Here is a 14,845-nt window from a genome sequence, read left to right as displayed (position 1 = left end):
TTTGTTGCTGCATGCAGGCTTTCTCTCGTGGCAAGCAGGGGCTGCTCTTTGTTGTGGTGCACGGGCTTCTCATTGCGGTGGCTTCTCTTGTTGCAGAGCACGGACTCTAGGCGTGCGGGCTTCAGTAGTTGTGGCACGCGGGCTCAGTAGTTGTGGCTCACGGGCTCTAGAGCGCAGGCTCAGTAGATGTGGCATGCGGACTCAGTAGTTGTGGCTTGTGGGCTCTAGAGCACAGGCTCAGTAGTTGTGGCACGTGGGCTCAGTAGTTGTGGCTCGTGGGCTCTAGAGCGCAGGCTCAGTAGTTGTGGCGCACAGGCTTAGTTGCTCCATGGCATGTGGGATCTTCCCGGACCAGGGCTTGAACCCGTGTCCCCTGCGTTGGCAGATGGATTCTTAACCACTGCACCACCAGGGAAGTCCCAGCATTAGTTTTTATATTTCACAAATTTCCTGTTAGAATCTTTAAATTTTTATTCTGAGGAATTGGGATCAGAGTGCAGTGGGAGAGGCACCTGGGCAAGTTGTTGGCAGAGGTTCTTTGACTCTGAATTAAGGGTTATTTGGGTCTCTGAGTAGGATCTTACTTTCATCAGGTTCTGCTGTGTTTCTCACCATGGGGAACAGGGCTGTAAAATTCGCAGTGTGAAACCTCTGTTCTATGTTGTGTAAAAATATGCATAACAAGGCATTATTGATGTGGACTCTGAGTTCTGGGACCCAGTGGAAGATCCTCAGTAACCAGGTGACTAAAATATGATTGGGTGGTTAATGGCTGGGGGTTATGGGGCTAAGGCATTTGTTCCTGGGTGAGAAAGACTTAGGTTGCTGATGCCAACCTCTTTTGTTTTCAGATAGGATTAAACATGAACTTTCATATAGATAAAATTTTCTGAATTTTAAAATATTCCCATAGGAGAAAATTTAAAGCTTTTTTGGTTATTCACCATTGCATTGAACCATCCTCACTGTTGGGACACTTTATTCTACCTATCTGAAATGTCTTGTGCCACCATTTCCGGGGACTTCTTACTTAGTTTTAGGTTATATCCTTTCCTGAACCTCTTATAAAGAGTTGCCTGGATACATGCACTGTTGTAACAATACATTTCTTTTGAGGCTTGAGGAGATCTGGGTAAGGATTGTTGAATCACAACAGTCATAGCATTAAATTAATTTTTTCCCTAGAGTTATTTTCTTGTTTGGACTCTATTATTATTAGTATTTTTACTAAACTTTTAATGGATGTAGTTACTCATCTGAGGTATTATTCTAAATATCAGTATTATGTGGTGAGAAATAGGCTTTCTCTCAGGGTCATCGATTGGGATTGTAAAACATACATAGAATTTAGGAGAGACGTTATCTCTTGCAATGTATTCTCCTACTTAATACTGGAGGGAATGAAAGACGATTGTAATGAGAAAGATTTATTCTGAAGTTTTGCTGTTGGTTTTTATTTATGCTTTAAAGCTTACTTCAGAAAGTTTGAATTTTGATTCTATCAGTTGTGCTCTTTAAAGTCAGTTTTTTCCTCGTCACTTAAAAAGTGGCTTCCTTATACCCAGCTAAACTGTTGTAGTTAGTGATGAAGCATATGGAAGCTAAGTTAATTGGTGAGTTATTTATTGATAACTTTCTCTTGGCCCCTATATTTTATGTTTATATCTAAAACTTTAAGAGCTAATGTGTAATGAGTATCAGTTGTTAGAGGCAGAGATTTCCGAGCTCAGATCCTAGCTGTTTAACAAATTATGTATTATATTTCTTAGCCTTTAAAATGAGGTTAAGAAGTATCTCACAGAAATTTTATGAGGCTTAATTGAGATAATTAAATGTAAAGAACCTGGTACAGGGCTACATAGTGGGCACTAAAAAGACACTGGCTCCTCCTATTTTACCTAAAAACAAATGGAGCTCATAAAATATGGAAAATTAAATCCCTCTTTTTCTTAAGTTTCATTTTCCCGTTAAAACAATTTAAATGCCATCTCCTCTAAGCTTTCTCATCTCACGTAGATGAGGATAAATACACTCTTAGTACCTTGGTGCTTTTTCAAAGAGCTCATTATTCTGTATTTAACTGCCTAGTACAATGCTTGGCACATAAATGATACTCAGTGAATATTTGTTGTAAGGATGTCTTGCAAGAGAGAAAATGTTCTCTGTTGCCTTTTTCTCCTCAAGACCTCAAAAGTTGTACTGAAAAAAAAAAAAAAGATTTATTTATCCACTCAGGATACTTGGTTTGTTTGGGAAGAGAAATGATATTTTATAGTTAACGAAATTAAGTATTATCAACTGGCTTAGAATCCTGATGTCTTCTAATATATTCCTTAATATCAGAATTTTTGTGATTTGAAATGAATCACATTTGAATTTCTTTTCTTATTTTTTCCAGAGTAAAAGTTTAAATATACGTTTCATAGTAAATGATACAACAGTACAGTTAGGAATCTTTAGGATTTTGACAATTTAGGTAACACAGTTAATAAAATTGACCTAATGGCATAGATTGTACACCATATCCTGGGTGCAGAATACATATTCTCTCCCTATTTCTTTTTAGTATGTCACCATACGTAGTTACAAAATTCTTTTTTCTTGTGATGAGAACTTTTAAGATCTATTCCCTTAGCAACTTTCAAACATGCAATACAGTATTGTTAACTGCGGTCACCATCCTACATGTGGTTCTTTATGGCTGGAGCTTAAGGTTAAGGTAAGGCTGCAGAAATAAGCAGAGGCCAAAGAAGTCATGGAAGGGCCTATGTGGCAAGATAAGGATTTTGATAATTATGATTTACATTTTAGAAAGATCACTAATAGCAGCATAAAAGTGAGTTATTTAATTAGATTCTGGTTTACCTAGATACAAAACAAGTGGTCTCAACAAGATAGAGGTATATTTCTCACACTGAAGCTTTGTATGGTGACTCTAGGATCTGAGTTCATCAAGGACCTGAGTTCCTTCTGTCTGCCTCACTGTCCTTTGGCATAAATTCTGTTACCTCATGGTCCAAAATGACTGCTGGAGTGCCATTCATCGTGTCCAAGTTGCAGACAGACACACAACCAAATCATCCCCTTTCAGTAGCTTTCCTGGAAGTCCCATCCAATGACTTCCACTTCTAGCTCATTCACCAGTCCTAGCAGCAAGGAAGGCTAGGAAGTGTACACTCTTATGTGGGTATGCTGCCCAGAGTAAAACTAGGGTCTGTTACTAAGCAAGAAAGGGAGAATGGGTATATGGTAGGCCGCCAGTATGTCTGCTGCAAAAGGGATTGAGAATGGAGGTAGGGAGACCAATATAGCCTAAGTAGTAATAATACATGTGTAATCTCTTACAAAAGAGATTTGATTGAAAGTCTTAAAATACAAGAATGTAACTTTGGTAACTCTGAGTAGAGAAGCTGTTCTGCTGGGAAACCTAGAAAATTTAAACTATTATTTTGATATTATACTCTTTAAGTTCTTGGTGCAAAATTAATGCTTTAATTATTTTAACTTTTGAGTTAAAAAAATTTTTTTTCCAATTAAATGTTTAGTAAAATTATTTCAGTACTAAGGAGGATTGACATTGGTAAGCATAGCATTGATAGTAATTACTTTTTTAAAAAAAAGTGTATAGTATACTTGTTTCAACCATGTAACAATATACATTAAAAAGAGATTTATAGGGCTTCCCTGGTGGTGCAGTGGTTAAGAATCTGCCTGCCAATGCAGGGGACACAGGTTCGAGCCCTGGTCTGGGAAAATTCCACATGCTGCGGAGCAACTAAGCCCAAGCGCCATAACTACTGAGCCTGCGCTTTAGAGCCCACGAGCCCAGAGCTCGTGCTCTGCAGCAAGAGAAGCCACTGCAATGAGAAGCCCGCGCACTGCAACGAAGAGTAGCCCCTACTCACCACAATTAGAGAAAGCCCGTGCACAGCAACGAAGACCCAATGCAGCCAAAAATAAATAAATAAAAGAAATACATTTTAAAAAAAGGATTTATAGTACTTTTTCTGGAAGATGAAATAACATAATTTTCTTTATCTTTTTTTATACATACCTTTTTGTATGTTATACACTTAACACCTATTACTTTTTTAAAGAATTGTGACAACATATGTACACATAAAATAAAACTTACCATTTTAATCATTTTTAAGTGTACAGTTCAGCGACATCGAATACATTAATGTTTTTGTGCCACCATCACCACCATCTATTCACAAAATCCTTTTCATTTTGTAAAACTGATACCCTGTACCTATTAAAGAATAACTTCCCATTTTTCCCCTTCTCCCAGCCCCTGGCAACCACCATCCTACTTTTTATCTCTATGAATTTGATGACTCTGGTACCTCATATAAGAAGAATCATCAGTATTTGTCCTTTTGGGACTTATTTATTTTATCTAGCGTAATGTCCTCAAGGTTAGGCCATGTTGTAGTATGTGCAGGCATTTTCTTCTTTTTCAAGGCTGAATACTATTCCATCGTATGTATATAGCACATTTTGTTTATCCATTCATCCATTGATGGAGACTTGGGTGGCTTCCACCTTTTGGCTGTTATGAATAAGGCTGTTGTGAACATGGGTGTACAGATATTTCTTTGAGAATCCCTGCTTTGAACTCCTTTGGCTATATACCCAGAAGTGGAATTGCTGAATAATGTAGTAATTCTGTTATTAATCTTTTGAAGAACTGTCATAGTATTTTCTATAGCAACTGCACCATTTTACATTCTCACCAACAGTATATAGGGGTCCCAACTTTTCCACAGCCTTGCCAACGCTTGTTGTTTTTTTCCTTAAAAAAATTTTTTTTTGATAGTAGCCATCCTAATTGGTATGTGGTAGTATCCATTGTGTTGAATTTTTTTGAAGGTTTAAAAATGTCTTAGTTGTGTAATCATATGACAACACGTTTTAATAAATGGAAATGGAATCACTCAATTTTGCTACTCTAACACCAATATTATTTGAATGTTATTTGGATATATGTTCTTTAGTCTTTTTTAGGCCTTTTTTTGTTTTTAAATTTTTTCTTTTGGTTTTGTATTGTAAGCATTTCTCATTTTTTAACATATTTTGTACAACAATCATTTGAATTTTAATTTTCCAAGGAAATGTCGCAAATGCTGAAGAATATATATAACATGATTGAATACTTAAGAACAGTTTTTAATTGTTTAACTTTTTACCTATAGTTAAGTGCTTGGTTTGTGTGATTTTAATTCCATAGTCTGGATGATGATACAGTGACTAAGAGTGTGGTCTAGAAGTAGACAGTCTGGGTTTGAATCGCAGGTCTGCCATTTAAGGCTTTGTGCGTTTAGGCAAGTTTTTTTTTTTTCCTTTTAAATTAATTAATTAATTATTTAGGCTGCACCGGGTCTTAGTTGCAGCATGCGGGATCTTTGTTGCAGCACGCGGGATCTTTTAGTTGTGGCATGCGAACTTAGTTGCAGCATGCAACTAGTTCTCTGACCACGGATCGAACCCGGGACCCCTGCTTTGGCAACGTGGAGTCTCACCCACTGGACCACCAGGGGAGTCCCTAGGCAAGTTTCTTAAGCTCCCTGTGTCTCAGTTTTTCATCTGTAAAGTGAGGATAATAACAGAACTTATCTCAGAGTTGTAAAGACCAAGTGAGCTAGTACTTGTAGAGCTTTAGAACTGTGCCTGGCACATCATACATACTAGATAAGCTTTTGCTCCATTATTGTTTTATTAGGTGGGATCTTATCTCAGGTTTTTAAAAATATATGCAATATGAAAGTAGTTACTGTGTATCAGGTCCTTAGCTTAAAATGTCACAAGCACTGTGTTAGAGGAGGGTGTAGTCTATAAGGTTGTTTTGGGAATTAAGATACACCCAAGGCAGAGAGTACTGGGCAAACTGCTAAATTAGTAACACGATACAACCATCTCTTGGAGACTGTGACCTACTGGCTGCCATTTAGCCCTGTCTGTTACTCTAGGCTCTTTTGACCAGCTCAGCCTTTTGCTTTGCTTCTTTGGGTTTCCTCCCCAAATTTTTTGGCTTGGCACTCTATATTCTCTGTGTTTCTTAGTTAACAACTTTTATTAAATTGTTAATTTATGTCAAATGCACTGATTTAAATTTTTGCAAAATATAACATTCTGTGATTATTACTATTTTTAAAATAAGTTTATTTTTGGCTGTGTTGGACCCTCATAGCTGAGCGCAGGCTTTCTCTAGTTGTGGTGAGCAGGGGCTATTCTTCGTTGTGGTGCGTGGGTTTCTCGTTGCGGTGGCTTCTCTTTGTTGCGGAGCACGGGCTCTAGGTGTGAGGGCTTCAGTAGTTGTGGTGCGTGGGCTCAGTAGTTGTGGCTTGCAGGCTCTAGAGTGCAGGCTCCGTAGTTGTGGCGCACGGGCATGTGGGATCTTCCCAGACCAGGGCTCGAACCCGAGTCCCCTGCATTGGCAGGCGGATTTTTTTTTTTTTTCTTGCGGTACGCGGGTCTCTCACTGTTGTGGCCTCTCCCGTTGCGGAGCACAGGCTCCGGACGCGCAGGCTCAGTGGCCATGGCTCACGGGCCCAGCCGCTCCGCGGCATGTGGGATCTTCCCCGACCGGGGCACGAACCCGTGTCGCCTGCATTGGCAGGCGGACTCTCAACCACTGCGCCACCAGGGAAGCCCGACATATCATCATGTTTTAAGACAATGCTTCGTTCTTTCTTTCCTCATTGTTTGATGGTATTTTTAAGGATTTCTCGATATTACATAAAGATAGCATGCCTCCCTCTTTTAAATTTAATAGCTAGTAAAATTTATCTGACTCCTTTTCTCATATACTAGCTGCATTTTGTAGTCTTTAAGCCCAACATCAGCAAAGAATGAAATGAAATCTGAGATCTAAATGTTTTACCTGATTAAATTCCTTTTTTTTTTGCTATATAGTGTAATTTATTTGTATCTCATTCTTTTTTTTTTAACATCTTTATTGGAGTATAATTGCTTTACAATGGTGTGTTAGTTTCTGCTTTATAACAAAGTGAATCAGCTATACACCTGATTAAATTCTTAATTTTTTTTTTTTTTGCTGCACTGTGGGGCATGCGGGATCTTAGTTCCCTGACCAGGGATTGAACACTTGCCCCCCCGCATTGGGAGCGCAGAGTTTTAACCTGCGCAGAGTTTTAACTGCGCAGAGTTTAAAAATGCAGTTTTAACTGTGCATTGGGAGCGCAGAGTTTAACTGGACTGCCAGGGAAGTCCCTAAATTCTTAATTTTTTTACATGAATGTTTTCTGAAAAGCATTTCATGTTTATATTTCATATGATTCGAACAAGGTAGATTTCCCCTATACTGCTTAGCATATGTAATATCTGACTCATTTCAACATTGCTGTCAGACTTAAATTAAATCTTGGCATTAGAATATCTTTACAGTTCTACTTTTCCCTTTCCCCTATGCATGTCTGTTTCTAATTGTTTTTCTCCTATATTCCCAGCAGTCTCCGGTCCTAAGAAAGAATGTACCTTGAGCTGTAGAGTCTATCACACTTCATTATGTGAAGTATATTTTTCTACTTAATTTCTTATATATTCCTTATATATGTATTGGCTCTCTCACATGATTTTAAAAATTTGTTATTAACATTTTTGATAGTGTAAATCACCTATATTGGTGAGAATATATATTAGTTAAGGCTCAACTTTTGTTTTTTTTCAGGTAATTAGCTGCATAATGTATAATGAACTCTGAATGATATCAGTATAGTGTTGATTTACTCATTGTCAAATCCAGAATCTGATATCCTTGGCAGATATGTAGACTTGTGGTAGGCATTTGGCATTTTATGTTTTGGGCAGTGTAACTTTAAATCTACATAAACTTCTCTGCCTTTTGCCTCTGCTGTGTTCATAGATTCCAGGAGGGCTTCGTGTATGGACCTCAAGCGTTGGAGGTAGCAGACTTTTCAGCAGAAGGTAAAGCAGAGTGTTGCCTTCTGGTGTCATTGTGTGTGTGTGCTGGGGTGGGTATGTGACAGGTGAGAGGTTTTCACAAATGTTATCACAAAATAATTTATAATGGTGCATTTCACAAAACGTAAAGCCAAGCTAATACTTGAATAATTTTATTCAGTATTACTAAAATCCATAAAAAATGGAAAACGTTAAATAGAACTAAGGACTAAATTTCAGTTTCTCTGCTGTTAACTAAACAGTAAGAGTAAAAGGAAAAGAGCATTAGCATAATGTATAGTATATGCTATCTAACTTTCTCAGACCTAATTTCACTATGATTTCTTCCTCAGAAGTTATCCAAGTCATTATTCATGTTGTATTCTTCCTTGCTGCCCTTTTTACTGAAAGATTGCTTCACAATAAATAGGCAGCCTAGTCCATGACTCATGACTGGAGGACAGACCCATGTGCCAAAAATCTTGAGTTTCCAATATGCTAATTACCTCTCTCTTCAGAACTTGTTAATATGCTCTTCTCTCAAGTTAGTTCTTGTTTCAGGAGAGAAACAGACAGATCCCACACATTTGTAAAATATGTTTTTATAGAGACTTTCTTAATGAGTTATTTTTCAGAAAATAATATGACATAACTTTCCTGGGTAATACTTCTTTGATTTTTTAAAAAAATACAAATATGTTGCCATTTAGGTGTCAGATATCACAGATATTACTTTCTTTGAATTTATGAAACCATTTATGAACTTTCTTCAGATGATACTTGAGTAGGGTTTTTTTTTTTTTTAAGACCTATAGCAGCTAACAGTGTTGTATTCTTAAAGTTAATAACATGGCTAGTTTTCAGATAGATTCTGAATGGGAAGTAGAGGAATGGTTTTCTTATGTCTTCTGGAAATTATATTTGTATTGATATCAAGTGACTGCATACTATACTGTATATTAAGGATATACACCTATGTGAAGTTAGGGGAGTATATATTTATTAAGTTTCTACTCTGTGCCCTGCACAGGATCACTCCATTTTACGATCAACCCAATTTCACTATTTCTTTCACTTTCCTTCTATTCAGAGGAGCTGCTCTTCTTAACTAGAGGAGTTTCAGGCTTTTTATTGAGTTAGCTGCAATTTTACCTCCTACGCCCTTTCTCCTTTCTCTCTCTTTTCTTTTTTTTAAAATTTTTTGGCCACGCTAGGCAGGCTGTGGGATCTTAGTTCCCCAAGCAGGGATCGAACCTGCACCCCCCTGCATTGGAAGCACGGAGTCTTAACCACTGGACTGCCAGGGAAGTCCCTCTTTTGGTTTTTTCACTGGCCAGTTGGAGGATATTTTCTATTTACCAACAATAGATTGGAAGTAATTTCTTTCTTTCTTTCTTTAATTAATTAATTTATTTTGGCTGCGTTGGGTCTTTGTTGCTGCGCGTGGGCTTTCTCTAGTTCTGGCGAGCGGGGCCTGCTCTTCGTTGAGGTGTGCAGGCTTTTCATTGTGGTGGCTTCTCTTGTCGCAGAGCACAGGCTCTAGGCGCACGGGCTTCAGTAGCTGTGGCCCGTGGGCTCAGTAGTTGTAGCTCGCAGGCTCTAGAGTGCAGGCTCAGTAGTTGGGGCGCACAGGCTGAGTTGCTCCGCGGCATGTGGGATCTTCCCGGACCAGGGCTTGAACCATGTCCCTTGCGTTGGCAGGCGGATTCTTAACCACTGCACCACCAGGGAAGTCCCTAGAGCAGCTTTAGGTTTACAGAAAAATTGAGTGGAAAGTACAGAGAGTTCCTATATACCCTTTACTGCCTCAACCCTATCCTCCCCACCCCCATCTCCCTATGATTAACATCTTGCTTTAGTGGTATGTTTGCTACAATAGATGAGCCATTATTATTCATTGTTATTAACTAAATCCGTAGTTTACCTTAAGGGTCACTCTTTGTGTTGTATATTCTGTGGGTTTGACAAAATGCATAATCACATGTATCCACCATTACAGTATCATACAGAATAATTTTACTGCTCTAAACATATCCCCTGTTGCAGGAGAATGGGGCACAAGAGGTTGGTCATGTCACAGGTCTTGGGCGAGTTCCTGGGACGGGCAGCCAAGTGAGGGTTCTTGGCTTCGTGCAGGGCAAAATTCAAGAGCAAGCCATAGTAAAGTGAAAGCAAGTTTATTTAGAGAGATACACATTCCATAGGCACAATGCAGATGTCTCCAAAGGCAAGAGTGGCCCCGTGCTGTGGGGTGGTTAGTTTTTATGGGCTGGGTAATTTCATAGGCTAACAAGTGGGAAGAATATTCTAACTATCTTGGAGAAGGGGTGGGGATTTCTAGGAATTGGGCCACTGCCCACTTTTTGGCCTTTTAGGGTCAGCCTTGGAACTGTCATGGCACCTGTGGGTGTATTACAATGAGCGTATATTGAGGCTCAGGATCTACTGGAAGTAGATTCTTCCTCCATCTTGGGCCTAGTTTGTTCTAACCAGTATTTGCCATATCCTCAACAGCTGTGTTATTCTTTTAATGGTTCTGCCCTGCTCCCTTCCCTCCTGTCTCTCACCTGTGCTCCATCCATTTATCCCTGCCTCCCTTCCTTTGAGCCCCTGGCAAGCACAGATCTTTTTTTGTCTATATAGTTTTCTCTTTCCAGAATGTCATAATTGTAATCATACAGTACGTAACCTTTTCAGGTTAGGTTTTTTTTTTTTTTTTTTTTGCTGTACGCGGGCCTCTCACTCTTGTGGCCTCTCCCGTTGCGGAGCACAGGCTCCGGATGTACAGGCTCAGTGGCCGTGGCTCCCGGGCCCAGCCGCTCCGCGGCATGTGGGATCTTCCCGGACCAGGGCACGAACCCGTGTCCCCTGCATCGGCAGGCGGACTCTCAACCACTGCGCCACCAGGGAAGCCCCAGTTGAGCCTTTTTCACTTAGTAATAAGCATTAAGCTTCCTCCATGCCTTTTCATGGCTTGATAGCTCATTTCTTTTTAGTGTTGAATTATATCGCACCATCTGGATATACCACAGTTAATCTATTCATTCACCTACTGAAAGATATCTTGGCTGCTTCTAAGTTTTGGCAGTTATGAATAAAGTTGCTATAAACATTTGTGTGCAGATTTTTGTGGGGACTGAAGTTTTCAGTTCATTTTGATAAATATCAAGGAGTGCAGCTGCTGGATTGTATGATAAGAGTATGTTTAGTTTTGTAGGAAGCTGCCAAACTGTCTTCCAATGTGATTATACCATATCAACTTGAGTGTCAGTTTGTCAGTGTCCACAAAATAACTGGCTGGGATTTTGATTGGGATTATGTTGAATCTATAGATCAAATTGAGAAGAATTTACATCTTGACAATATTAGGTTTTCTTAGTCATGTACATGGAATATCTCTCCCTTCATTTAGATATTTTTTGATTCTTCAGTTCTATAGTTTTCCTTGTATAGATCTTACACATGTTTTGTTAGGTTTATACCTAAGTAATTCATTTTTTTGGGTGCTATTGTAAATATTATTGTGTATTTAATTTTCAATTCCAACTTTTCATTGCTGGTATATAAGAAAGCAATTGCTTTTGTATATTAACCTTGTATCCTGCAACCTTGCTATCATTGCTTATTTGTTCCAGGAGTTCTCTTGTTCTTTGGATTTTCTCCAGACAGTTATACAAATACAATTTTATTTCTTAATCTGTGTACTTTTTATTTCCTTTCCACATTTTATTGTATTGGCTAGGACTTCCAGTATGATTTTCAACAGGAGTAGAGTGAGCAGATATTCTTGCCTTGTTCCTGATCTTATCGGGGAAACCATCTAGTTTCTTTTCATGACCTATGATAATCTCAATAGATTATCCTAATTAGTGATATAAAAGATGTGAAGTATTGCTCATATCAGGTCATAAGAGGACTCTTCTCCCACCCTGCAGTCCCTTTCCCTCACCTAAACTTCTTTGAGAAAGATAGGATTAAATTGATGGTTGTAAAAATATTTTAAATGATGGGATTCAGGCACTTTTTCACATAATACCTTATATTTAGTAACTGTGCACATTACTTACTTCCTCTACTCTCTGGTGAACTTCTGTAGGGCAAAGACTATATCTCAGCTATAACACTGTTCTAGGTATTTTACATATGTGATCTCATTTATCTTGAAAATTGTGCAATGTTAGTATTATTCTTAATTAACAGGTGCAAAAACTGGTACTATGAGGGTATAAGTAATTTCTTAGCTGTGTGACTTAGCATCAATGTAATAGGTGTATAATTCCATCATCTAAGCTCTTTAAATCACATACTATGGAAAAGTTACCTTACGAAGTGGTATATGATGCATGTCATGTGTATAGTACAGAAATGTGCTTGGTGAATGCAGAGCAGAGAGCTTTGACCTCAGCTTTGACCTCATGTCATGTGTATAGTACAGAAATGTGCTTGGTGAATGCAGAGCAGAGAGCTTTGACCTCAGGCTAGAGTAGAGTGTTCACAAAATTTCTGGAAAGGTCAACCTTGTCTGATGTAGAGAAGAATAAAGGAAAGAGAGATCAGGAAGATCAATCAGTGTGGAAAAGACCGAGGGCCAAACACAACAAGTATTTTGTGATTTGACAGTATAATATAAAAATATAAACATTTCTACTGTTGTAGTAAAATGCAATAGAACAAACTGTGTCTATTATCTTAAATAAGAACGCCTCCATTTTTCTCTTAATTTCAACTGGATTTGCTTATAGGTGTTGAGAATGAGAGAGTCTACCACAGAACCATTGTGTAAGTCCCACATCATCAATTACCAACAACTTCTTTGCTGAGTTAGAGCAATCAGTGCAGCAAGTGTGGAGGGGAGCAAAAGCCTGGGGCAAATTGAAAGATCAGAGGAACCCTAAAAAAAGGAACTTCCTAAAGTCAATTATATTTTATGTATCCCTTTCGCATATCTCAGTTGGTTAAGTACCCCACAACTAGCCATTGATATGTTAAAAGCTGGGGAGTTGCAAAGCCCTAATAGAACGAGTCCTTGCTTTCAGTGACGTTTGTGTTAGTTGGGAAGACCAGAGTAAAGTAACATAATTAGAAACCACTGAGCAGTGTTAAGCATCATGTAGTGTAGTATACACTGTTAATACTGTGGAGGTTCTTCTCCTTAAATGATGTTCTTCAGGGTTCTGTCCTCTCTGCTATTGTCATGAGTTTCATTTCTAAATTTTTTCACTCTCTGTCTCTAGCCCACATCTTCCTTCTAAGCTCTAGGTTTATCCAAATGCCTTTTCGACATCTCCATTTAAACAAGTTCTCTCAACTTCAATTTACAGAAACTTCCCCAGTCTGTTCTTTTTAGCTCAGTGAATGGCACCACTGTCACCCAGTTGTCCAAGTCAAAAAGTGAGAATCATTTTTGCTTTACTTTCTGTTGTTTCTTAACCGCATGTTCTGTTGATACTGTTTCCTAATTATCTTTCAGTTCCATCTACTTTTTATTTCTTCTGCCACCATTCTAATTTAGACTGTAGTCATCTCTTAAATTACTGCAAAGGCCTTTTAATGTTAGTCTCCTTGTTCCCTCTTCACCTCCAAACTATTCACAAAAACACAGATTGATTAAAATCCTTTTCTGCTTGGGATGAAGTCCAGTTTCCTTAATGTGGCTTACCTGTTCCTGTTTGAACTGGCCCTGCCTTCTTTTCATTCAGCTTTAACTTGCTTTCCCCTATTCTAAACCAGCTTTACCAAACTTCAAATTCATCGTTCTTTTTTGCCTCTGAGCCTTGACACGTGCTATTCCCTTTTGCAGAAGGGGGATAAGAAGAAGTGAAGCTGTAGTGACCAAAAGCACAGACTCTGGAGCCAGGCTTCCTAGATCCTGGTGAATCTTGGATCCGCCCCTTAACTAGCTGTGTGACCTAGAGTGATCTAACCTCTCTGCTTTTAGTGTCCTCATCTGTACAATGGAGAGAGTATAGTACTTGCTTCCTAGCACGTTGTGAGGATTAAAAGAGTTAATGTGGTTGAGGCTCAAAGAACGATACCTACCTTATACTAAGTACTATATAAATGTAGCTACTTTTATAACTCTTATTATAAATGTGTTGTGGTACTGGATAGCATAAATTTTTAAGTTTTAAAGGTGATTTAATGATAAAAGAAAAATGCTTTTTTTCTCATAAATTATGACTTGATTCATTATTATTGTTTTTTAATAAATTTATTTTATTTATTTTTGGCTTCATTGGGTCTTCATTGCTGCATGCGGGCTTTCTCTAGTTGCGGCGAGCAGGGGCTACTCTTTGTTGCGGTGTGCGAGCTTCTCATTGCAGTGGCTTCTCTTGTTGCGGAGCACGGGCTGTAGGCACACGGGCTTCAGTAGTTGTGGCATACAGGCTCTAGAGTGCAGGCTCAGTAGTTGTACCGCGGGCTCTAGAGCGCAGGCTCAGTAGTTGTGGTGCACGGGCTTAGTTGCTCGGCAGCATGTGGGATCTTCCCGGACCAGGGCTCAAACCTGTGTCCCCTGCATTGGCAGGCGGATTCTTAACCACTGTGCCACCAGGGAAGTCCCTATTATTGGTATTTATCTTTGTTCTTGTCTGGGCAACAGCTTTATTTTCCTAACTTCTTGTTTTGTTTTTTAGCTTTTTAGTGACTAGAATTTGATCTTAGGTTGATATTTCTATGAAATGGATCATCTGACAACATTAGGTTTACCTGAATTTTTATACAGACTAATCCAGGTTAACCTATATGGAAACTTCTAAAAAAAATTAATTCTTTATAGCTAATAGCTGACTTTTTACTTTATGATATATGTCATGTTGATTAAAGTTTCAAGTAAAGTCATTTAAAGGAATTTGCTTTTTCAAGTGTATTTCAGTGATTGTGGATTATAATGGTTCAAATGGTTCGGATTCTAGCACGG

At 38.6% G+C, this 14,845-nt stretch overlaps 1 protein-coding gene across 6 annotated transcripts in view; it reads left to right on the top strand.

Moving 5' to 3' along the window:
• Nucleotides 1-14,845, top strand: part of CDK19 (cyclin dependent kinase 19) — a 179,716-nt gene that overhangs the window by 28,824 nt on the left and 136,047 nt on the right. For 2 of the 6 annotated variants that reach the window (XM_073789506.1, XM_019929576.3), the window contains exons 2-3: nt 7,473-7,537; nt 7,889-7,950. The exons of 2 other annotated variants lie outside the window; for them this stretch is intronic. In XM_073789506.1, coding sequence (XP_073645607.1) covers nt 7,473-7,537; nt 7,889-7,950 — 127 coding nt within the window. The remainder of the gene's footprint in view (nt 1-7,472; nt 7,538-7,888; nt 7,951-14,845) is intronic. 2 more of the 6 variants (XM_073789505.1, XM_019929578.2) reach the window with 2 other exon arrangements.

Source organism: Tursiops truncatus, chromosome 12 (genome assembly GCF_011762595.2).
Source record: "Tursiops truncatus isolate mTurTru1 chromosome 12, mTurTru1.mat.Y, whole genome shotgun sequence".
In the NCBI taxonomy this organism is placed as follows: domain Eukaryota; kingdom Metazoa; phylum Chordata; class Mammalia; order Artiodactyla; family Delphinidae; genus Tursiops; species Tursiops truncatus.
This window is presented reverse-complemented; position numbering and strand designations above follow the sequence as displayed.